Source organism: Gopherus evgoodei, chromosome 1 (genome assembly GCF_007399415.2).
Source record: "Gopherus evgoodei ecotype Sinaloan lineage chromosome 1, rGopEvg1_v1.p, whole genome shotgun sequence".
Classification (NCBI taxonomy): Eukaryota; Metazoa; Chordata; order Testudines; family Testudinidae; genus Gopherus; species Gopherus evgoodei.
This window is the reverse complement of record NC_044322.1, coordinates 266,690,299-266,713,803: the sequence shown is the minus strand read 5'-3', so window position 1 is coordinate 266,713,803 and position 23,505 is coordinate 266,690,299. Positions and strand designations below refer to the sequence as shown.

General features: G+C 42.6%; 1 protein-coding gene across 1 annotated transcript in view; it reads left to right on the top strand.

Annotated features, from left to right (window-relative positions):
- Nucleotides 1-23,505, top strand: part of LARGE1 (LARGE xylosyl- and glucuronyltransferase 1) — a 394,379-nt gene that overhangs the window by 296,183 nt on the left and 74,691 nt on the right. Inside the window, exon 7 of the mRNA XM_030545186.1 lies at nt 14,371-14,475. Coding sequence (XP_030401046.1) covers nt 14,371-14,475 — 105 coding nt within the window. The remainder of the gene's footprint in view (nt 1-14,370; nt 14,476-23,505) is intronic.

Here is a 23,505-nt window from a genome sequence, read left to right as displayed (position 1 = left end):
GCGGCATTTAGAGTTAAGTGCTAGACACGGTCCTCTTATTGAGAGAAATAAGTCTCAACTCGATTGCCCTATTTATTTATTTATTTATTTCTCTCAAGAGTGCAAAATGAAAAGACGATTCGAGTTTGGATGAAGAATGGTCATGTCAAGTATGATCCTCAAGCCTGCAAGGTAGGCATGCACCCTTCTGGTAGCAGACAAGAGTAACTTGCAGCACTCTCATTAGTGCAGGATCAGGTTCCTCATCCTGCTCATCACCTATTCTCTTGTGCTAATAAACTCAACATTTCTGTAGCTAGCCTCTGCAGGATCAAGCCCTTTTACAGATGGAGATACTGAAGCACCATAAGGATGTGATTTAGATTACACAACAAGTCAGTAGCAGAACAAGGACTAAAACCCACATCTCCTTTCTCTAATCTCTAAGGCATTCTGCTTCCTTTTTTTTTTTTTCTCTGTGCAACCTCTGCTTTGTTCCATCAAGCAGAAGTATGTCTTACACCATGGACTAGAGATACAAGACAGAAGATTGTTGTCTGGTTGAGCCTACAGTGCAGCAAACCCACTTCATGATGTGCAAATGGGAGCAACTGTGTTCAAACTGTTAGCAATGGACAAACGTTTACCACTTTAAAATTACTAGCTAATTTAGACAATATTCGGCGAGTACTTGGAATTGTCCTTAATGCCAGATCAAAAAAATAAAAAAATCAGGTATTTTCCCTCACTAAGGACACCCGTTGCAAATAATCCAGATCTTAACCCAAATTGCAAACCAGAAAGCTTCAGAGTGAGCCATGGAATATGCACAGTTGGCCAGCTATTCAGTAAAGAAACTTTTCCAACTTATCTAGATATCAGAACTAACTTTAACTGGCCCGCTCTCCCTTGATACCAGTACTTTCAAGTCAGGCATTATCTTTCTCAACTTTCTAGAAAACCTATTTTATAAGAAACCGAAACCGAACTTTAATTTAAGTGATGGCGTCTGGTCAATTAGGAAACCAAATTTTAACTAATTGATATCAATCTTTGCTTCAATGGTACCTCACACCGGTCAGGTTAAAAGATAGAGAGAGTGAATGGGGATAAATGTTGGAGAAACTGCGGTGAAAGAGGAGATGTTATGTATTTATGGTGTATGTGTCCAGACATTAGACAGTATTGGGATGCGACCCAGAAATTGTTGGATATTTATTATCAAATGATTTTTGGTAACCCTCCAGGGGCTTCCTAGTAGAAATGGTCACACAAAAGGAAAGAATTAATCTCTCATCTACTAGTAAGTATCTGCTCAGCTATTGATAGTCTCTCATTTGGAAAAAAAAATAGCCCAACCATTGAGTAATGATTACAAAAAAAATAGGAAGGATTTGGTTATGGAAACATTCACACACCAATTACTTGCCCAGGAAGATAGAGGACAGATAAATATTCTAGACATTTTGTTACCTTTTATTCAGTACTCAGACAAAGTACATTAACCTGCAAAAAAAAAAAAAAAAAAAAAAAAAAAAAAAAAAAAAAAGCACACTGATCCTGTTGTTTGAATATGAACATTTGATAGATGTACCTGGTCTGTTAAATATGTGTATATAGATGTTTCACTCAATTTAATAAAATCATTGAAAATTGCATGGGTGTAATGATGCTCACTCTGTAATGTAACGTGGTAGCACCCTATTAAAAAGACAACTCTGATTACTATATTCCTGTATTATATCTCTTTAGACAAAAGCTAACTGATGTAGTGATTGTTTTATTTCTGATATTTACATGGCAAGGATCTGTAAATTTGTTAAAACTTCCTAAATAAATAGTTTAAAACAACAGATAGCTGATACCCCTAGTGCATAAATCATTCTTAGCAATAATGATAGAGCCCCCTAACTTGTCTTGAAGCCTGAAGTTAACAGTATGAGTAGATTCTTCATATAAACAGACCAATCATCAGTATAATAAACATTAGTCATATATTATTTTCATGCAGCAATCTATGTTCATCGAAGAGAGAAATAATTCTGCGTTCTTGTGCTGTGACACATAGCCAAAGGGACTTTCCTTACACTACACAGATCTTGTTTATTTTTTTAACAGAACTAAGCCCCAACAGGGAAAGAAATGTCGGTCCAGTTAGACTTCTAATGCCACCTGTGCTAATTGGGCAACTTTTTTTTGTTATCAAGTGTGTGACTGCAGCCCTTCTGTACCAAGAATGGGCCTGATTTTCTCTATTCGGAGAGCTGAGGACAACAGTCTTTTTCATTTTGCTTGTCACATTCTCTTTCTGCATCTGTCCTGCTACTGTCTTCTGGGACAACTCCTGATGGAGCAGAAGGAATCTCTTGTGGCTATACCTGCATCAAACCACACTTCTAAACATTCCTGTTGTATCTACTTTTGTTTGAGCGATTTGTAGGAGGCTTTAACAGTTTTTACTTCAGAGAGAAAACATGCCTTTAATATCTTGCCCTTATATTGATAGCTGCTTCCCTTTCTTTCTCCCTTCTGTGGCATATAAAATGAAAGGATGTGAAAAACCTCCACTGTCAGTTACTGTGTAACTAATACCTTCGCGCTCTCTGTCTCTGTCTCTCTCTCTCTCTCTCCAGCTTAGTTCATTTCAGTGTTTTGTTAAATATAACTAGTAGTTTACTGTTCTGAGTATCTGGAGTCATTTTACAAACAATGTTGAATTAAACTCAACAAATGCCTGTATGAAGTAAGGATTGATATCCCCATTTTTCAAAAGGGGAAACTCAGACTCAGAACCTGACACTGAACTCTGTTACATGAGTTGAATTCAATGGTGTTACCTCCAGGTTTACACCAGTGTTGCTGAAATCAGCATCTGGCCAGTTGAGGAAGGTCAGGTACTGTGCCCAAAGTCGCATAGTAAATCTGTGGCAAGGCAGAAAATAGAACTCTGATGTCCTGACTCCCACTCCTCTGTGTTATAGGCAAGTGGAGAGAAGGAAGAAAACCTCCTCAGCCACCAATTCACCCAGCAAAGGGAGAGCTGGTCAACGTGACCGTTAGCAAATGAGTGCTACTGGGGCTCTCTGAATGCTCCTTGACTGCTGAGATCATCACACATGGATTGTACTATAGAGAGAGGCAGCATGACCTAAAGACTAGAGCACTGGATTGGTACTCAGGAGACCTGCATCCTATTTCTGGCTCTGCCACTGGCCTGCCCACTGACCTTGGGCAAATCATGACAGTCTGTGCCTCAGTTCCCCCATATTTTCCCCATTTTTGTGCCCCCTGCTCCAGTTTTGGCCCCCCACTATAGAAAGGAGGTGGACCAATTGGAGGGAGTCCAGTGGATGACAATGAAAATGATCAGGGGGCTGGGGCACATGACTTATGAGGAGAGGCTGAGGGAACTAGGCTTACTTAGTCTGCAGAAGAGAAGAGTGGGGGGGGATTTGATTGCAGCCTTCAATTACCTGAAGGGGGGTTCCAAAGAGGATGGAGCTCAGCTGTTCTCAGTGGTACCATATGACAGAACAAGGGGCAATGGTCTCAAGTTGCAGTGGGGGAGATCTAGGTTGGATATTAGGAAACACTACTTCACTAGGAGAGTGGTGAAGCACTGGAATGGGTTACCTAGGGAGGTGGTGGAATGTCCTTCCTTAGAGGTTTTTAAGGCCCAGCTTGACAAAGCCCTGGCTGGGATGATGTAGTTGGGTTTGGTCCTGCTTTGAGCAGGGGGTTGGACTAGATGACCTCCTGAGGTCCCTTCCAGCCCTAATCTTCTATGATTCTATGATATATAAAATGGAAATAAAGATACTGCTCTCCTCTATAAAGGGCTTTGAAATCTACTTATAAAAAGTGCAGTATAAGTATTGGTTGTACGTGGAAAGCGATTGCTCAGTTCTCCATTACCAAAGTATATGTCACAGACAGGATCACTGCTACCCACTTGGTGTAACTCAGAACTTTGGCCTCTGATAATATAATTGATAAAACTGTGAAAGACATAACGGTGCATGAAAAATTACTTCATTTCTTTAGCACATTCCTCCATGACAGTTCATCATCTTTGGGGGTGGAGATGGGGGAAATCTTTATTCAGTAATCATGTATTCCTCCATGGCACAAATGAGGCTAATAATACTTTAGCTGCCTATATCCCAGAATCAGGACCCAATGGGATTCACAACCCACCCACTCAGCTGCCACCAAATCCTGTAGTTGCCTAAACTGGCTCAGGGCCTAAGTTTTTATGGTAAAAGTTCCCTAGGCACCTGTGTTTCTGCCTTTGTGCATGTACACTGCAGCCCCATGCCAAGTATCGAGATACCTAAGCCCCAGAACAATGTACGAACCAGAGGAAGATAGGCGTTCCCCTCACCTGTAGGGCTCAATCCAGTAAGCATGCTCAGAGTTTGCCTGCTGGATTGGGTCCCATATGTAAACTTGCACAAAACACTGGGAGGGTATGGGGAGGAAGGGCCACCTCCCTCATAACTTTTAGTCCAGTGGTTAGGGTACTCACCTGAGAGGGCACCAGGTTCAAGACCCCCCGCCTATGGGGAGAGAAGGGATTTGGAACTGGGATCTACCACTTCTCAGGTGAGTGCCCTAACCACTGGGCTATAGGACAGTATCGTGTGAGACCCATCTTTCCTGTTGAAGCTGTTCTACAGTGAATACAAAATTTAGTCATTGGAGTACTGAGACTGGATCCTGGTTGTCTACCTTGCAGGTGAGTGCTCTAATCACCAGGCCTAGAGTCATTCTTATGCACACACACTCTCTCTCGTCTCCTGGACCAGAGTCAAACATCTCACAAGGGTTACAGGTCTGGATGCTAGGGAGATGGTGAAGCTGTGAGCAGTGATGGGGAAGGAGGGAGGGGAGGGGTTATGAAGAGTTTGGGAGGAGCAGTAATGGAACTATTTAAGCTCATATTGGTGGAAAAAATAACCCCACCTGACTGTACCATAGTAGATTCGTCCAGTGCTTACCACGATTGCATAACTTCGTGCTGGCCAATTCAGAGAGGCCCAGCCATTGGGAATATCCACTTCTTTCCCTTTTCACCACTTTCATCCTTTTAGTCTCCATTCCTCTCTCCCAAATGTGGCACGGGGAGGCTATCATCTCTGCAATACTTCCAGCCCCTACCACACTTGAACTCGAAGTCCAATTTCCTCCCTCATCTGCTCTCTCAGCACAAACACAGACATTCATATTGCTGTGGCAGGGGAGTGAGCTGGGGTACAAAGACTCATTTTGTACAAAAGTTTGGGGGGTTTGGAGGGGGTGGAGGAGGTGATCTAAATCATAACAGTGAAGGTAATTGGCAGAAGCAGCAGCATAGAGTTCTATTCTAGTATGCTGTAATAACCTCTCTAGTGCAGAAATCCTGATGTTGTAGTTTTAAAGCTGGGGCAGTACATTTTGGTTACCATTCACTATGGAAAACTTTACCAAATGCAGGTGAGGACATTTTAGGTGACATCCCACTCCCCCGCAGGCCAGTAGGGACCAGGTGATAAATGCCACAAGTGTCTGATGACCATGTTTACCTCTACTTTTGGTGATTGGCCTGGTGCCATGGGAGTCATAAAAGAGGCAGGAGTGCAGCCTTGCTAAAGCGCTCCCACCCTAGGAGGGTACCTGCTCTTGTGGTGACTGCAGTAAAGGATGGTGGGAGCAGTTAAAGCCACTAGAACCAAAAAGATCAAATGTCCGCTAGGGAAAATTTAGAAATATTCATAAAACTTTATTCCAGTATCACCTAGAGGCCTCCTGTGAGCTAAGGGGCCCATTGTACTGGGGCTGTGTAAACATGGAGTAAGATACAGTCCCTATTCCAAAGAGTTTATGATCTAAATAGATGTGACCGACCAAACAGGGAGATAGAAGTATTATTAGCCCCATTTTCACTGATGAAGATCTGAGGACAGGGGAGAAGAAGTGACATGCCTGTGGTCACATAAGAGCTAGGAAATGAGCCCAGCTTCCTGCGTTCTAGTCCAGCATCCTAACCACAAGACTATCCTTCCTCTCTGTTAGCCAGGAAAAATCCACAGCGTGAAACAGAATTAAGACACTGAGTTGTCAGGCTCAGAATGTCCATTTTCCATGGTTAGTCTCTTTCTAATGGCAACTGAGCTTATGCATTGGTGAGAAGAACCTTCATTGTGTGAGCTGTCAGAATGCGGTTCTGTGAAAAATACAGTAGAAGGGCAGCTGTCTTTTAAAGGAAGACTGTTTCCGTCAGCCAGGCAAAATGCAACCTGGTTTCAGGACGATAGAGCTCTAGTCTGCCTGCTTGACAAATTTTCACTCTGGTCATACCAGAATCACAGCCTTATTTTCTGTTGTCTGGCTGTTAGTGATGATGTATGAATAAGTAAAGATGACAGCTTCATTTTCATAAGCTAACTTGTGCCTGGAGTAACAAAGAGTGAGAGGAGTGCACTTAATCATAACTGCAGGGCCAGAGCAGAAAACAATGACAAAGCTTTTGCTGTTAGTCATGGTGTTTTATTATAATAACTCTTAAGAAGGAGAGAGAGATCACACAGAATACTGAGAAATTCAAATGCATCATGGTAGCCACTGTATTCTCATCCGAAACAATACTCTGTTGTTTGCTTTTTTAAAAGTACTCCATGGTTGGTGGCACAGCAGATTAATGCACTAGTCTTTCACTCAAAAGATCTGGGATCAAATGCAAACAACGGTCAGAGGTGAAATGAGTCTGGGAAGCAGGGCCGCCCAGAGGATTCAGGGGGCCTGGGGCAAAGCAATTTCGGGGGCCTCTCCATAAAAAAAATTGCAATACTATACAATACTATATTCTCATGGGGGCCCCTGCAGGGCCCAGTACAAATTGTCCCCACTTGCTTTCCCCCCCCCCCACCACGGGTGGCCCTGGGAAAAATAAACCTTCTGCATCTCGGCACAAACCCAGTTTTGAGAAAACTTCTTTACAAGGTATCACTGGTTCTCAGCATCAGCTAGTGCTAAAAGGCACTTAAAGCTCATTAAAAGGGTTGGACAAATATTTTCTGTCAAAACTTTTTTCTGGATCGAAAACTAGGGTTTTAAAAAGCAGAAAAAAATCACGGACAATGTCGGCTTTCCTTCAAAACTTGTGGGTTTTTTAACTGAAAACTGAAATTAGCCTGCCAAAACCTGAACTGTGGTTTGGGGATTTCAGAAGGTGTGCCAAATATTTGCTGCTTGCTGTGTTTGATTGTTTAAAGAAACAATACAAAAAATCTGCTTAAAAAAACCCAAAACTTCTGAACCACCTCAGCTTGTGACCAAACGCCTGAGCCCATCCAGTCAGAGATTTTACCAGGTTTCTGATACTCTGCTGGCTTCCTTGACTGATATCTGTCTCCATAACTTTGAGTTCATTTAGGTTAGAACATAAGACTGGCCATACTGGGTCAGACCAAAGGTCCATCCAGTCCAGTATCCTGTCTACTGACGATGGCCAATGCACAAGTTGTCTCAGAGGGAGAAACCCTAACAGGTAATGATCAGGTGATTCTTTCTCCTGCCATCCATTTCCACCCTCTGACAGACAGAGGCTAGAGGACACCCATTCCTTACCCATCCTGGCTAATAGCCATTACCGGACTAACCTCCATTTAACCTCTGTTTCCTAGAGACTGGCACCGTGGGGTCTCTCACAAACTGGAGATGTTTATGCGGGGTAGTCTTTAGTATAGCTTATGCTACATACTCCACGAACTGAGCATTTGAGCTTGATCCAGAATCTGAGATGAGCCTATGTTGTGAAAACTGAAATGCTCAAAATACACGATGCATGTGAATGTACACAGGGTGCTAAAATTAATTTAACGCAGGGGTTCTCAAACTGGGGGTCAGGACCCCTCAGGGGGTCACAAGGTTATTACTGGGGGTCGCGAGCTGTCAGCCTCCATCTCAAATCCCACTTTGCCTCCAGCATTTATAATAGTGTTAACTATATAAAAAAGTATTTTTAATTTATAAGGCGGGGAGAGGAGGTCATACTCAGAGGTTTGCTATGTGAAAGGGATCACCAGTACAAAAGTTTGAGATCCACTGAATTAACCCCTCTGGAGCCTCAGGGAATGCAGGGGAGGGGGGTCTCCCTTGGTAGGGTTGGGAAGGATATTGCTCTTCTCATGTGATCCCTCCCCCAGTGGCTAATTTTAAATGAAGCTACCCTCCCCTGACATGAATCTCCCTATGGCACTGAAATTAAATATAGACTATAAATTGGCATTTGAGAAGTGAAAGGGATGGTAGCCCTAATGGAAAAGCTAACAGCTTGGCTCTTCTGCAAGCCTCAAACTGCTGAATGAGCTTTAGGGTAGGGAAGGCTGTGCCTCCCAAACAGCCTGGCCCTGCCCCCATCTGACTCCCACTCACTTCCTGCCCCTCGACTGCCTGCCCCCTCAGAATCTCTGATCCATCCTGCTCCTTGTCCCCTCAGCATCCCCCAGAGACCCCCCCCACCCGGGACCCCACCCCTGCTCCCTATCCCCTGACTGCCCCCAACCCCTATCTACTCCCCCCCCCCCCCTGAGTCCTGACAGACCCCTGGAATGCCCACGATCCAACTCCCCTGTCCCCTGACTGCCCCCCAACCTCTGCCCCCTCCCTATCCCCTCCCTGTCCTGGGATTCCTTGCCCCTTAGCCAACTCCCCCCCAGCCCTGGCCCCTTACCCTGGCTCCCCCCTCACGCGGAGCCTTAGCACATCCAGGACCATCCCTTGACAGCTGCAGCGTGGCTCCAGCGGGACCTGAACTCCTCCGCGCTCAGAGCCTTGTGGTAAGGGAAGGAGCTGCTCGGCCCGGAGCTTGCAGTCCTGCCCCCTTACCACGTGGCTCCAAGCAGGGCGGAGCTCAGGGGCCTCGCTGGAGCCACGCTGCAGCTATCCAGGGACGCTGCTGGATGCATTGAGGCTCCAGGAGAGGGGCGGAGGCAGGGCTGAGGCTGGGGCGGGAGCCTCGGCCATTCGTGTGGAGGCCCCTGCAGAGCTTGGGGCCTGGGGCAAATTGCCCCACTTGCCCCCGCGCGCCCCCACGCCCCACGCCTTGCAGCCCTGTGAGGAAGTGCCTGGGGAAGTGTATCCACATTGCAAATGCACACCGGCATATTTGGCACTGCAGTCTCTGCTCTGGAGAAGACCAAGGCTTTGTTAATAGCTGGAGGTTTTGATTAAAAAGCATTGACAGAACTATGTGTATATGGTGGGGATCGCAGGTAGGAGTGATGCAGACCAGGACTGAGATGTAGTCACAGAGCTGTGGGAGGAGTGAGTTTTTCACAGCATCTGCCCATGCTATGCATTGCTCTAGCCTTCACATTTATAAGTGCTAAATTCTGTTTTAAAAGCAACTAAAAAATACTGTGTTAAAGGCTAGTGAGAAGATAGATTAGATAGAGCTGGTCACTTTTTTTTTTTATGCAACAGTTTTCTGTCAGAAAATGCAGTTTTGTTGAAATACACATATTTTGTGGGAATATGTTGATTTTTTACAAAATTTTTGGTGGAAAATTTTCAAAATGATTCAAAATTGAAAGGAAGTATTTCATTTTGACTTTCTCATTTGGTTCCAACTTTTATCATTTCATTTTGACTTCTAAGCTTTTAACTTATTTAAATTTTATATTGTATTTTATATACTTAATATTCTGAAGTGTTCAACATCATTGAAACAAAATGGCTTAACATAACAGAACAAAACATTTCCGTAGGTCATTTTGATGTTTCAAATCAAAATATTTAGAATTTCTGGCTGGCAAAATATTTAAAATTTTGCCTTTTTGTCTCGATTTTGGATGAAAACAAATTTTGAAATGTCAGAATGTCCTGAGGGTTGGAAATTCTGTTTTCTAACTACCTCGAACATTGGATCAGATGCTACAGAAGGGAATAATTTGGAACAGTGACAGGATCCATGTCTAGAGCAAACGGAAATGAACTAGTGAAGAATATAAATGAGCACTTACAACTTACTTCAAACTTGGAAGAGAAATCATCGCATCAGTTTAACAAAGACTGTATGTGCTAATTTCTGCTTTATGTCCTGTCAAACCCCCATGGGTGCTCCTGAGGGTGGAATTTGGACAAGTGTTGTCAAGAAAAGGACGTGACTGAGGGAGGGAGGGGTGTGAGGAGGAGTACAAATAAAAGGATACAATCAAAGATTATTTTATTTTAAGTGGCAACTCAGACATATTAAATATTTAGGGATATTCGTCCCCAGTTAGATGGAAAATCTGGTCAAAATTAATCTAGAGCATATTTTAACCCAGGTTGTGCGAGATTTAGGCAGACTGAAATTCCTTACCCTTAGTCTTTGGGGCAAAATTAATATTATCAAAATAATGTGTTTCTCTGAATAGTGTATATCCTGAGATGTCTCCAGTTGTTGTTCCTCAGTTTTATCTTAGGACAATTAAAGGAATTTTTAAAATATTTATCTGGGGAGTGGGTGGGAGGCCAAGACTAGTTCTGTGTAGATTGCAACTCCCAGTCACATCTCGGCTTCCATTTCCCCAACTGGCAGTGTGTTATCAGACAGCTCTTATCCTTAGCCAGGCTGCCCTGTGTCTCCACAACATAACGGAGCAGAGCCCTCCCTGGCTGCTGGTGGAATGAGAGTTGATCCATCCCCTCCACCAGCAGGAGGACTGGTTTCGGCCTATTACTGTTTTGATTATAAAATATCCCCTACAGTGTAGGCTACCAGACAAACAAGGGCCAGTTTCGCTAGAAATTTTTAATTCTGTCCCTGGTCACACATTGATGCTGTACTTTGGGGTGGCCCATTGTTGAAAATTGATGAGAAATCATTAATATGGAAAAAGCAGGTGAATAAAGGAGTAATTTAGGTCTCTCGGTTGATCTCAGAGGATCAGTTTCTGCTATTCCAAATATTCCAATAACAGTACAATCTACCTGGTCCAGCTGCATGGTGTTATCTGTAGCTTAATCACCTCTTGGGGTGCATAGTTGGCCCTGATGGGCTGGGAGCACCAGAGACTCCAGAACTGGTGGGAGAGGGCTCTACAGCTTGCTGTAGCCTGTTATGCCTTTCTGTCCCCAAAGACCCCCCCAATGTAGATTGCCTGTGCCAAACCTGGGACACAGATCTGTGTATATCGTTGAACCCTAGCAATGGGGAAGTGCCTAGCAAAACATTTAACTTTCTAGTATTGATCTACGAGTAAGTCTGATCCAGCAGAAAATTATATTTTGTTCACACTGGTCCCCACATATGAAAACACTGCGTGAGTCTTTCCAAAACAGACTGCTCCTGGAGAAGTTGGTCTCCTGGAGCCACACTGGCTCACATGTGTTGGGACTGTACCAGGATCATACAATCCTTTTGGCTAGAAGTAGGCAGGAGGATTAATATGATAATGGATACCGCCTTAAAAATTATTTCCCAGAACTGTGTTTTGGGATATATCCTGTCATCTTGGACACACTCCAACCCACTGAAAGCTTAGTTCTCTAAAGCAGTGCTTATAGCTAAATGATTCATATTGCTTAGGTGGAAGAGCAGAATTGCCTCCAGGGATAGATGCTTGGCACATTGACTTGGCTTATCTGGCAGCTAAAGAGCAGATAATGTTTAGGGGAAGAGGAACATCAGACACAGGAAAAGATTTGGTTTAACTTTTTAGAAAATGTTGATAAATGCCTCGCACATGGAAACCAACGTCACTCTTCTTCTCCCTCTCTAGATCCCTTCCTGTTCATTTACTTTGTTGTTCTTTTAGTCTTTTTTCATGTTCTCCCCTTATTTTGAGTGGAGGCGGGGGGAATAAATTAAAGGATACAACCAAAGATTATTTTCTAAGCCTTTCTCTCTCTCTCTTGTCTGTGGAAAAACTAAGTAAGGGATAAGAATCTCTTTCAAAATGGAGAGTTGGGTCAGTAGGTGGGAGACCAACTCCATTAACCAGCAACAAGGTTTGTGCATTGCCTATTATAAATCAGTTTGAAGACTGAGCCCTGTGACTTGTGTTTGGTAATGCATAGGAATAAAATAATGAAAGCAGACTGATGTTCCATGGAGAGGAATTTAAATATCTGTTTCTTTCAAATGGAATTCTAGCATTTCTTTTGATATGAGAAGTACAATCCTGAGCAGCATCTGCTAACTGCTGAGTTGTGAAATGCGTTTGCACTGTTAGAATATGGGCAGGGTCATTCAGTTCTTATCACCTGTGACATTCAGTTCCAGCCAGGCTGTCCCTGAATTTTCTTCTCTGGTTTTCTCATCCTTTGCTGATAGTTTTCTCTTTTGATTTACTGTACTCTATCTCTAATGGAGTGGTGTTTATAAGGAACAGCCAGCCTTCCAGCCCTGAATCAACAGGTGTTAGCCTTGTAGTCCTCCAGATGGATATTTTTTTCTTTTGAAAGGAGACAGTGCTTGTCTTCTTTTCACTCGACCTCTGAACCACACACATCTGTTTTTTGACCTCCTCCTCTGACTTTCCATGCCCTCTTCACACAACTATTATTATTAACTTTCAGTAGCATCCTTGATGTCCCACCTTTGAAGAAGAAATGGTCCTTGCCCAAAATTGCTCACGTTTTAAAAAGACTAACGAACAGGAATGGAAAAAGATAGGCCACACAAGTAGATTGGTCAAGGGGATGACAAACCATGTCATGATTAATACAATGTTTCCATAATATACATTTTTGTTTTGTTATATAATATATATAATAATTATATTATTTTATTTTATTATTCCAAACCACCCCTTATAAGATGGTCTGGAACAAAGAACTCTTGTACACTACTCTAGATATCAGTATATTATAGATTATGAGACCAAAAGGGACCATTTTGATCACCTAATCTGAACGGGCTTCGTCCCATGTGCTTATGAATTTTAATGAATCACACTGCTCACCATTTCTTCCCTCAAAACACAGTCTTCATATGGTTCTAACACCTTTTGATGACGCTCATTTGGTCCCATACTAGCTATGTCATGTTTGACCAATCTCTGCATACTAGCATATCATAACTGGAAACATGGCAGTTCTGCTAGGGTAGTTGGGACTTTAGGTTTGAAACCATGTTCTCACCTCTCAGAGCATGGTGTTTCTGTAGTATCTAGAAAAGGTGATAATACAGTTTCCAGTCTCAGTCATTCAGCTGTTGTCCACCACAATCTCCCTAAGGGGGCCTACCCACTGAGGGTATGTCTGCATTGCAGCTGGGAGATGTGATTCCTGGTGTGGGCAGGCACACTCACATTCGCTTGAGCTATGCCATTAAAAATAGCACTCTGGACATTGTGGCACAGGTGGCAGCTCAAACTAGCTACCTGAGCCCGGACCCATGGGGTCAGGCAGGCTTGGAGTCAGGTGGCTAGCCCAAGCCACCACCTGTGCTTTATTAGCTGAGCCAGTAGTGTGAGTTTCATCTCCCAGCTGTAGTGCAGACAGACCCTGAAACATTGTCACCCTTTTCTTTTCCTAGTTACAGATTAAGTTTCCCCCTCCCTCCAAAAGGACTGTTAGAGTCACTTTTCTTACTCCTATTTTATACAGCATTTCTCAGGACACATTAATTGATCCACGTACATCCTGCTGGAGTACACTAAAAGTTCCCTAGTCCACTTTCACACAGTACTGTTGCAAATGGCACTATGTTAAAGTGCACCAGGATACTTTACGTGCACACCAACAGGATCTATGCAGACCAGTGAATGCTCCACTCGATAGTGTGCTTTAGAAATCACACACACACACACATACAGAGTGTGCAATACCCTGTCGTGGAGACAAGCCCTCAGTTAAATCTGTGCAACTTTCTCTTTTAGCTAAAACCTCTGAATCCATCATTTGCTGGAGCAAAAGGAATTTCCTCTGTTGCTCTGCCAGATAAAATGCTGAAATTAAAGGGGAAAAATGGCAAGAGGAAATAATTTTTCATATCAGACCCATTTTCCAATTAAATTATTATCATCAAAGTATAAACAGACCATTATATTAGAGTATCCTGGTACTAACCCTGTCTTCTCATCAGAAGGCTTCTCCAGCATGGTATGCCAAAATCAGGCAGCATTCAGATTTGCCTGGTTGATATATATTTTTGTCAGTGTGACAAAGATTCCCATAGTGTTTAGTTACTCAAACTAGCCTAGGGAGAAAGAAGAAAAATGAGCCATGATGAGCTTGCACTACCAGAATGTTCCTGTTTCTAGTTAGGTGATTGCCCATCTTCATAACATGTGAAAGAAGGGAGCATCAGAACTGCTGGGCTTTGTTTCCACTGCCTGCCCTACTCCAGATTTTGTATTTGATTCCCATAAATGAATTGTCTTCTGTTTAATGATCTGTTTGCATGTTGCTTGTTTTCAGGCCAGCAGGTTCTCGGCTTGGTGGAGAACCAGAGTGACTGGTATCTGGGCAACCTTTGGAAGAATCACCGTCCCTGGCCAGCTCTTGGGAGGGGTTACAACACAGGTAGGCCCTAAGATGTTACTATTAGTTATTGCTATTATTTATTTTGTGTTACCACAGCCCTTCAGAGCCCTGTTCATGAATCATTACTCCATTGTGCTAGGTGCTGTACAAGCAGAGGACAAAAAGGTGATCCCTGTTCCACAGAGCTTCTAATCTAAGTATAAGACAAGAGACAGCAGATGGATAAAGATAAATCAATGAGGGGTTGAGGTTAGCATAGAATTTGTCTTGAACGTAGGAGGTGTCAGATACAGCCATTCACCCTTTCCTTCCCATTATGCTGCAAGAATTTGCAGTTGAAAGTACAGAAACTGTGATGCTTTATGGTTCATTTCATAGCTGCAGTTATGGTGTTGTCCTATATGTTACACTCAGGAACAGGTTAATGTTACAACTGCAGGTGCCTGTGCAGTTCCTGGGGAGGTTACGCGACCTATTTTGGGAGCTCTTCAATGACCTGACACCCCATCATTCCATCTCCACTACACACAGCATTCTAACGGTGTGTCCCGCATGCATGTCTGAGCCCAGTAAGAAGAAAGGAATAGGAGAAAAGGGCTCATTTCCAGTCACTGGAGGTAAATGGCACCACAAAATTTCAGAGTGAGAAAAATTTAATTCCTCCAGAACAGCAATAGGCCCATAATTGTCCTAGTAAAATGTAAACCTCTGATAGTCAATTTCTGCTTGCTATGAGGGGAGAAAATGCGCTATATCACAGAGTTTATTATAACAGGAGAGACAGGTTTTCCCACTGATTTGTGTTTGAAATGTGAGAAAACATACCAGGTGTATAAAGAACACACACATGCATCTAAATCACTTCTATCTCAGATTTTATATGCTAGCGTAGTGAATTATGTTCCTTCTGCATTTGCAATAAAAGGGCAGAACAGCTGGTAAAGGCTCCATTTAAAAAAATATGTGTCCATTTAAATAACTCTACATCATTAAACAATTCTTCATTATAACTGGGCTTTGCTTCACAGAAATACTTTGGGCTGTATTAAATGGATTCCCTGGTTTAAAAAAAAAGGGTTCCATAGAGTTGCACTGTGCTGAAGTAGTTCAGGTGGTGATATCCGATGCTGCTATGTATGATCAACTGGAAATCATGACAGTATTGGGGAACTTCAGCCTCCGCAAAGGCTCTCACTTGTGTCTATATTTATCGTAATTAGAATGTGCTCCTAACCTATACAAGATGGAACAGACTTCTGGGTAAAGGCTTCATCTACACTATGAGCTAGGGGTGTGATTTCCAGTTCCTTACAGAGAAACATCGAGCTACCGCAAGTATAAGTAGCAGCCTAGCCCTGGTAGTACAGGCAGCAGAAGCAGTAACAGCACAGCTTAGCCATGCCAAGTGCAAACCTGCCTGAACCCTGTAGGTATGTAGGTGGCATGGCTTAGCTGTGCTGCTGCTGCCCATACTACCGTGCCTACACTCCTATTTATACTCTTGTTAGCTCAGATGAGCTAGCGTGAGTATGTGGACATGAGCTGAGATTCACACTCTTAGCTGACAGTGTAGACGTAGCCTAAAGATGTAAGATTTTTAGTGGATGTCACTTACTAAACTGTAGGAAGGGAGTTCCTGGTTCTGAATTCCCCAAAGTTGAGGAGCAAACAGTTGGACTAACACCCATCCTAAACTACCTGACAGAATGCCGATTTTCACAGGTGTGTCCCACGACCTGCAGTTACCTTGCAGGCTGTATTAAAAACAAACAAACAAACAAAAAAGCCTTTTCAATGCCACATCACCATGCAATACTTTTTGTTCCACTGAAAGGTGGCCACCATTTATATAACCATCCTCGTTCTCCTCATTTTTGTATATATTTTCCATTCTGGCAGCTTTGAGGCACAAGTGGACATAGAAGGCCTTGATCGTCACTGAGTTACTTCAGTTTGACAATGTCTGAACTCCATTCATTTCACCGTCATAAAACTAGAGCTGCACACACCCAGTAGCTTAAATTGATTTGATCAGCTTCTGTTACTTGGGGAGCTGTGTAACTTTTGTGGCAAGGCACCTTCTCAGTCTCCCCAGCCTCCGCTGCTTTTAGCCCTGGTGAGACAGGCTTGGGTAATCTGGTCTCTCTGGGGACACAGGGGAAGTCTGTTCCTTTCCTCCACCAGTCCTTTTTAGAGTATATTTCTCCCTTGTGGGAGAGAATACTGCCTCTCCTCCTGGTGAGGCTCGCTGTCTTGCTGCTCCTAACCTCCTGGCAGCAGGGCTCCTTCTCTGTCTTCTCTTCCCCCTCCTTTCTCCCAAGGGAATTTTTAAAAAGGTCTCAGGCAGCCCTTAGTTGGAATCAGCTGAACCTAATTAACTCAGTAGCTCCCTCTCAGCTGAGTCTAATTGATATCTTGGCAACCCCTTCTCAGCTGAACCTGATTGACCCGTAGTTACCCCCTAGTTGATAGGGAGGAAGGCCTTTTAACCCTCTGAGACCTGGTTTCCTACCCCTCCTTTGTAGCTGTCTGTCCTGAGTTTATCACACTTTATTCTATCTCGGCATGAGGCACTGATCCAAACAGATTGTAAAAGTACCAAACAAACTTTAGTACATTACTAAATTCTGTCTTGGTTGAAGCTAAAATAATTGATGTCTATATAGTACTTTGCGCGCGTTACATATGGTAATTCTTGGCAGAACTATATACATACATTGTTACATGGCCATGCATAATCTTTCCCATAGATTTTAGTCTTGCTCAGAGACCCATTTTTCAGTTATTCCTGACAGATCCATTAAAATTCAGCCCTTTACAGCCCATGAGAGTGTAAAAAAAGAAGAGAGAAAACCGAAAGGTGGAGAGTGAAAGGAAGATTACATGGGAGGTTACAATAAATGGAAAGACATTTTTCAAGCACATGCACAAGAGGTCATTAAGTGAGACATTGCAATCTCTGAGATAGCGAAGATGGATTATTGACAGAATCAGCATAAGTGGGTGTAAAAAATGTAAAAATTAAATCCTTTGTTTGCCTCAGTATTCCTAGAATAGACCAGAGACATAAATCTCCTGAGAGGAAGAAGAAATACTGAAGGAAATCAGAGCCTTATCTATTATGTGATAAGCAAATTAAAACTGCTGACCCATAACACAGTTCTAGGGCCAGGAGGGATCCAGAATTCTGAAGGAAGTGGCCAAAGAGAGATGAGAACTATTAGCAAAATGCTGCACTGAAAAACAATGGGCAGGGAAGGGGAAGTGGAGGGCCCAGGTCTTTGAATAATTAGCAGAGTGCTGAAGGAGAGTTGGAAAAGAGCAAATCCTAAAGTGCTGACTAGGTAAATAGAGGTATTGAATATAAGCCAAAGAGAATTATTCTAACCCCTTTTGTAAGCGGCAAGTGAAGCCATATTTAAAGTAGCGCAACAGTCTAACGTTAATATTCTGCCTTTAAACTAAGAGCTAGACTGAGCCTTTAAACCAGAGCCTGTGTGGGGAGCTGTGTGTAGCTAAGCCACTCTGGTAGGATCTCCGGGGAGAAATTGTGTCTTAGAGCTTGTCAGCACAAACATTCAGTTCGCGGTAAGCTGGAGTGTAAATCTACCCCATAGTAAGCGTCTGTGTGGACCCTGCTGATGCATGCAGTGCACCTCTGCATCAAAGCCAAGTGGGACAAAGAGCACATCAGCAGGGTCCATTTGGGCAGTTAGCATGCAGCAGGCTAGTGTGAGGTAAAGTCACACCCCGTCTTGCCATGGACTAAATGTTTGTATAAATAAGGTGTCAGAGGCATAATTTCTCCCCTGCTCCCTTCTTGTTCTGGTGGGAGTGCTTTGCTACAGCCCTATTAAGGGTGCAGTATACTTCCTGACCATGTCCAGAGCCATTTTCCCCCCTGCCCACTCAATTTCTTGCAGTGGGAGTGTTGCGTGCATAGCTCCTGCTCTGTCCTGTCACCCCTAGACCCATAAGCCAGGCAAGGCTAACACAGCCTTGTAGAGGGTTACACAGAGGGAGCCCTACTACCCTGCACAGTTCTCAAGGTTCCTTCCCCACTCTGAACCAACACCGAGTATCCTACACTTGTCACTCCTGGCTTACTTGCTCTTTGAACCACGTCTGCAAATGAATAGCCCCACTCCTATGTGCCCAGACAAAATGTCCAGATAGTCCATGTAGGTTTGTCAGAGAGGGTTTTATTCTCTCTCATTCATTTGCACAGGCAGACAGTCCAAGTCACAACCCAGCCCATAATATTCCCATCTAAAGAAAACCAGAGAGGACTTAATATCCAGCATGTGGGAGGGAAGACCTCAATGAAAACTTCATTTTCAGCTTGAGAAGTTCCCATTTACAGCCAATCTTTATTTCCATTGTTTGAAGCAGTTTTCAGTTCAGCAAGCTGTTTTAACCACTGTACCAGTTTTTTCTGTGCTTTGTCCAATAAAAGTCAGTGTGGTACTTTATCAAATGGTTTGTGGAAAGTCTAAGTACTGTATATAACATCCACCGCATTTCTCTTGTTTACAGTGGCAGTAATACTTGAAGGACCCCAGTATGTTGTTAGTTAAAACAAACTTTCCCTCTTTTAAATCTATGCTGGCAGTTTCTAATTAAACTGTGCTTTTGAAAGTGTTTCCCAACTACTGTAGGCTCTGCATAATCTTTTCTGGTCTTTCTCCATCTACCAATGTTGCCCCAATCGCTCTAGAATTGTTCTCTATAGCCTTGTCATTCTTTTCTGGAATAATGGTCTTGAGTCCTCAGGAAGCCATCTTCTCAAAGAAATTCTGAACATAAAAGTGAAGGCTTCTCTAATCTCTCTTCCTTCCTTTTAAGACTCAGGGGTATAAACTCTCAGGGCCTGGTAATTTATTTGACTTACATGTCTTTCTATGTTATACTTTCCCAAATGGTGGAAAACACTTCTTAAAAGCAGTTTCTGGTGATTTCATTATAGTGACTTCAGGCCAGATATTCAGCTTGTGTAAATCACCCCTAGCTCTTTAATTCTAGTGGCGGTAGGCCAATGTACAGCAGCTGAGGATCGGACCTTGAGTCTTCAAATGGAGTTGTAGAATGGTTCGAACAAAATTGTGCCATGCAGTATTTTTAGTATTGTGCTTTCAGGGAGTCATGGTATAATTCCCCACTCTGAACCTTAGCGTCCAAAAGATGGGGTACCAGCATGAATTCCTCTAAGCTTAATTACCAGCTTAGAACCTGTAGCGCTGCCACCAACCAGGAATTCCAGTGCCTGGTACACTCTGGTCCCCCAAAAACCTTGCCCGGGGACCCCCAAGACCCAGTCCTTCTGGATCTTAACACAAGGAAAGTAAACCATTTCCCTCACCGTTGCCTCTCCCAGGCTTCCCCTCCCTGGGTTACCCTGGAAGATTACTATGATTCAAACTCCTTGAATCTTAAACCAGAGAGGAAAATTCACCTTCCCCGCTTCCTTCTCTCTCTCCCTCCCAGACTCTCCCTGAGAGAGAAAGTAATCCTAACACAGAGAGAAAATTAACCTTTCTCTCCCCCTTCCCTCCTTTCTCCCCACCAATTCCCTGGTGGATCCAGACCCAGTCCCCTGGGGTCTCGCCAGAAAAAAAAAATCAGGTTTTTAAACAAGAAAATCTTTTAATTAAAGAAAGAAAAAACAGTAAAAATTATCTTTGTAAATTTAAGATGGAATATGTTACAGGGTCTTTCAGCTATAGACACTGGGAATACCCTCCCAGCCTAAGTATACAAGTACAAATTAAAATCCTTTCAGCAAAATACACATTTGAACTCCTTCCAGCCAAATACACATTTGCAAATAAAGAAAACAAACATAAGCCTAACTCGCCTTATCTACCTAGTACTTACTATTCTGGACATATAAGAGACTGTAACAGAGAGATTGGAGAGAAACCTGGTTGCACGTCTGGTCACTCTCAGAACCCCGAGAGAACAACAAACAAAATCTAACAGCACGCACAAAAACTTCCCTCCCTCAAGATTTGAAAGTATCCTGTCCCCTGATTGGTCTTCTGGTCAAGTGACAGCCAGGCTCACTGAACTTGTTAACTCTTTACAGGCAAAAGAGACATGAAGTACTCCTGTTCTATTAACCCTTAACTATCTGTTTATGACACAGGGCCTGAGAGAGCTTTGTCTATTTACAACAGTGCCCACTGTTGGCAGCACAGCTTGTAATCCATCCCCTATCATACCACAGCACAGGAGTCCTTTCTTTGGAGATATCCATCCCAGTATGGCATATGAAATTCTAAAGGGTGCAGAAAGACTATGTGAACTAATGCCAAATGCAGAACAAGGAGGAACAAGGTTAAGCTAAAGAAAGGATTGGCATTTTATTGACACAGAAAAATTCAAAGGAGAGCCTGAGAGTTTTCTTAATTTGAAAAATCATTTTTTTGTTGGAAAAATAATAATTCCCTGCAGTTAATTATGATATGTTATATCTTGTCCCCTGGAAATTTGAAACTGAAATGTTTTCATACCAAAATATTTCCTTTCCTGCATCATGTCTATGTGACAACTGCCATATGAATCATTACTAGGGATTGACCAGGGAGACCATCTGAGCTAAAAGCAGGAATCTCTATAGCTTGACGTACAGAGCTAGGCTGTATAAGAAACTGACATCCTCTATGGGTTGGGCTCAGAAAGGAACATGTAACATATACTGACCAGTGGATTACATACTTCCTCTCAATGGAGAAAGCCCGTCCTCAGCACTGGAGACCCACAGCATTTTGGATCCCAGATTAGCCCCCATTATGTAATGGCCACCATCTTGGCTGACCCACTGAGAACTGAAACAGGGAGTTGCTGCAGCTTGAGCTAGAGAGCCAGACTCTCAAACTCAGAGCTATAATAGACCATATCTGTGGATTGGGCATAGAAAGGCAAGCATAGCACACAGTGATTCGTGGACTGCATGTGCACACTGGTTTGTTATTTCAATGTATTGCATGAATGGTGGACTGCTGACATTGGTCTATTTTTTCACTCTTTGAGAAAATACCACTAAAAGATGTATTTGGAGTGGGAAACATCTGTAAAGAATTATATAGACTTTGCATGAAGATTGTATAAAATTCTTATTAACAAATAAGGCCTCTTGCAGAACTGATTGTGTATTTAAAATAATGTTATATCACATTATGGGCCTGCCAGGAGTGATACTGTGTATCTTCCATGCAACAAACAAATGACCAAGGACAGCAAAGAATTGTAATATATATAAAACATTCGAAAATGGAGCTGTCTAAGGTCCTGATCCTGCAAATGTACATGTGCTTAACTTTGATTACACGAGTGTTCCAATCTGCTCAGTGCAACTAGTGTTGTCCACAATATTGCATATGCATGTCAGCAGGATAGGGCCCCGATTATATTAGAAAAAACAAGTATTTGGTTTGTTTCCTGAGAGGTTCAGAGCATTTGTAACTCCCAATGACTTTGGTGGAAGTTTCTGGTGGTCATGAATCCTCAGGATCAAATCTTGTGGATACCACTAGTTAATCCAGCACAGACCTGGCATAAAGAAAAATAGCTAACCTATCATCATTTGTTTTCCCATAAGACCCAGAAATCAACCTAAGCAACCTAGTTACAGCACTGATTCTCAAACTGTAGTCCATCAATGTTGACCACAAATAGAGCTTTTCCTAGTGGTCTGTAGGGAGGAATATTTTGAAAACCAAGCAGCGGATGTTAGGGAGAGGAGGTAAGTCAAGAGTGAACTCTCAAGGGATGTTCTACTGAGTGAGAGGTTTGAGAACTAGTCAGTGCACAGAACCCTAAGCTATACAGCAAGTAAAGAGACTCATTCCAGACAATTTCACTAAGTTTATCCACACCCTCTCTGAAAGCCAGTGCAACATGCACACCTCCTGTTACGCAAAGTACTAGCTACTACGAGTTCTGGCCCCACAGGAATTTTCATTAGGCCTGACCATGAGCACAGAATCCTTTGAAAACAGCTGAAAATTCACTTTATATGGTTACAAAAAAATAGAGGAAGAATGAGGTCAAACACTAGTGCCAAGAAAAAAGATAACATCATGTCTATTTAATCAATTTCATATTATAGTAGTTCTTCAGACTTTTGTGCTAGATTTTTCACTGGCTGTCTTCTTACGTGGGGAGTCTTGTAGTCTGTGTGTAATGTTTTTATACCCATATACTCTGTTTTACACAACTGCGTTAACTCTGGTTTATGAAAAATCTGGGTAATGTGTGTGCAGTTTAAGTAGTGATTTTATAAGGTAAGTAATTCTGTCAAGGCATTAATGCACTCAGCCTTGAGCAAAATGCTCATCTATTGTGTCATCAGTGGAACACTGAAATGGTAATTTTGCTTTTTAATGACCAGTTCCCTGTGTCTTGTTCTCTCTATAATCTATAGCTTGCTCTTAAAAATAAGATATCTAAAAACTGGCTGTGGATTAAGAGCAGCTCCCTTTCCAATCTCCCCTTCTCAGTTTCTAAAGCATTTGACGTCCTGTGAACTAGTTTACAACACGCTTGACATTTCAGAAATGGAGGTCAATGTGTATTTCATTTCTAAAAATGATGTATCCAGTTTGAGGCCTGTCCAGGAAATAATGGCATAATTGTGAATGAATTGGTCCACTGTTCATAGCATTCTCTGAGATACAGCAACTGCTCCTTGCCAGTTAACTCCATCAAGCCTTGTTATAATTGCATTCTTTAGAAGAACACCTGGCTTTATTGGAGCACTCATTCGCTTAATCTCCCAAGGAACCTGTGATGAAAAAGCTGTGGCATAGATGCACACTGGATCAGATTCTAATTTTAATAACACTGGTGTAAATACAGAGTATCTCAATTGAAGTTGATGAAGTTGGCCCAACTTTAAAGTGGTTTTACTGAGATCGGAATCTAGCCATAATATTTTAGATGTGTTTAAAGTAAATACATAGACGTACATATGCACCCTAAATTTAGTTATGCAAAAAAAAAAATCCTAAACTTCTTTCCAACCAACTTAGGAGGTCATTTTGAAGTGCAGTATTTTGGGATTTTTAT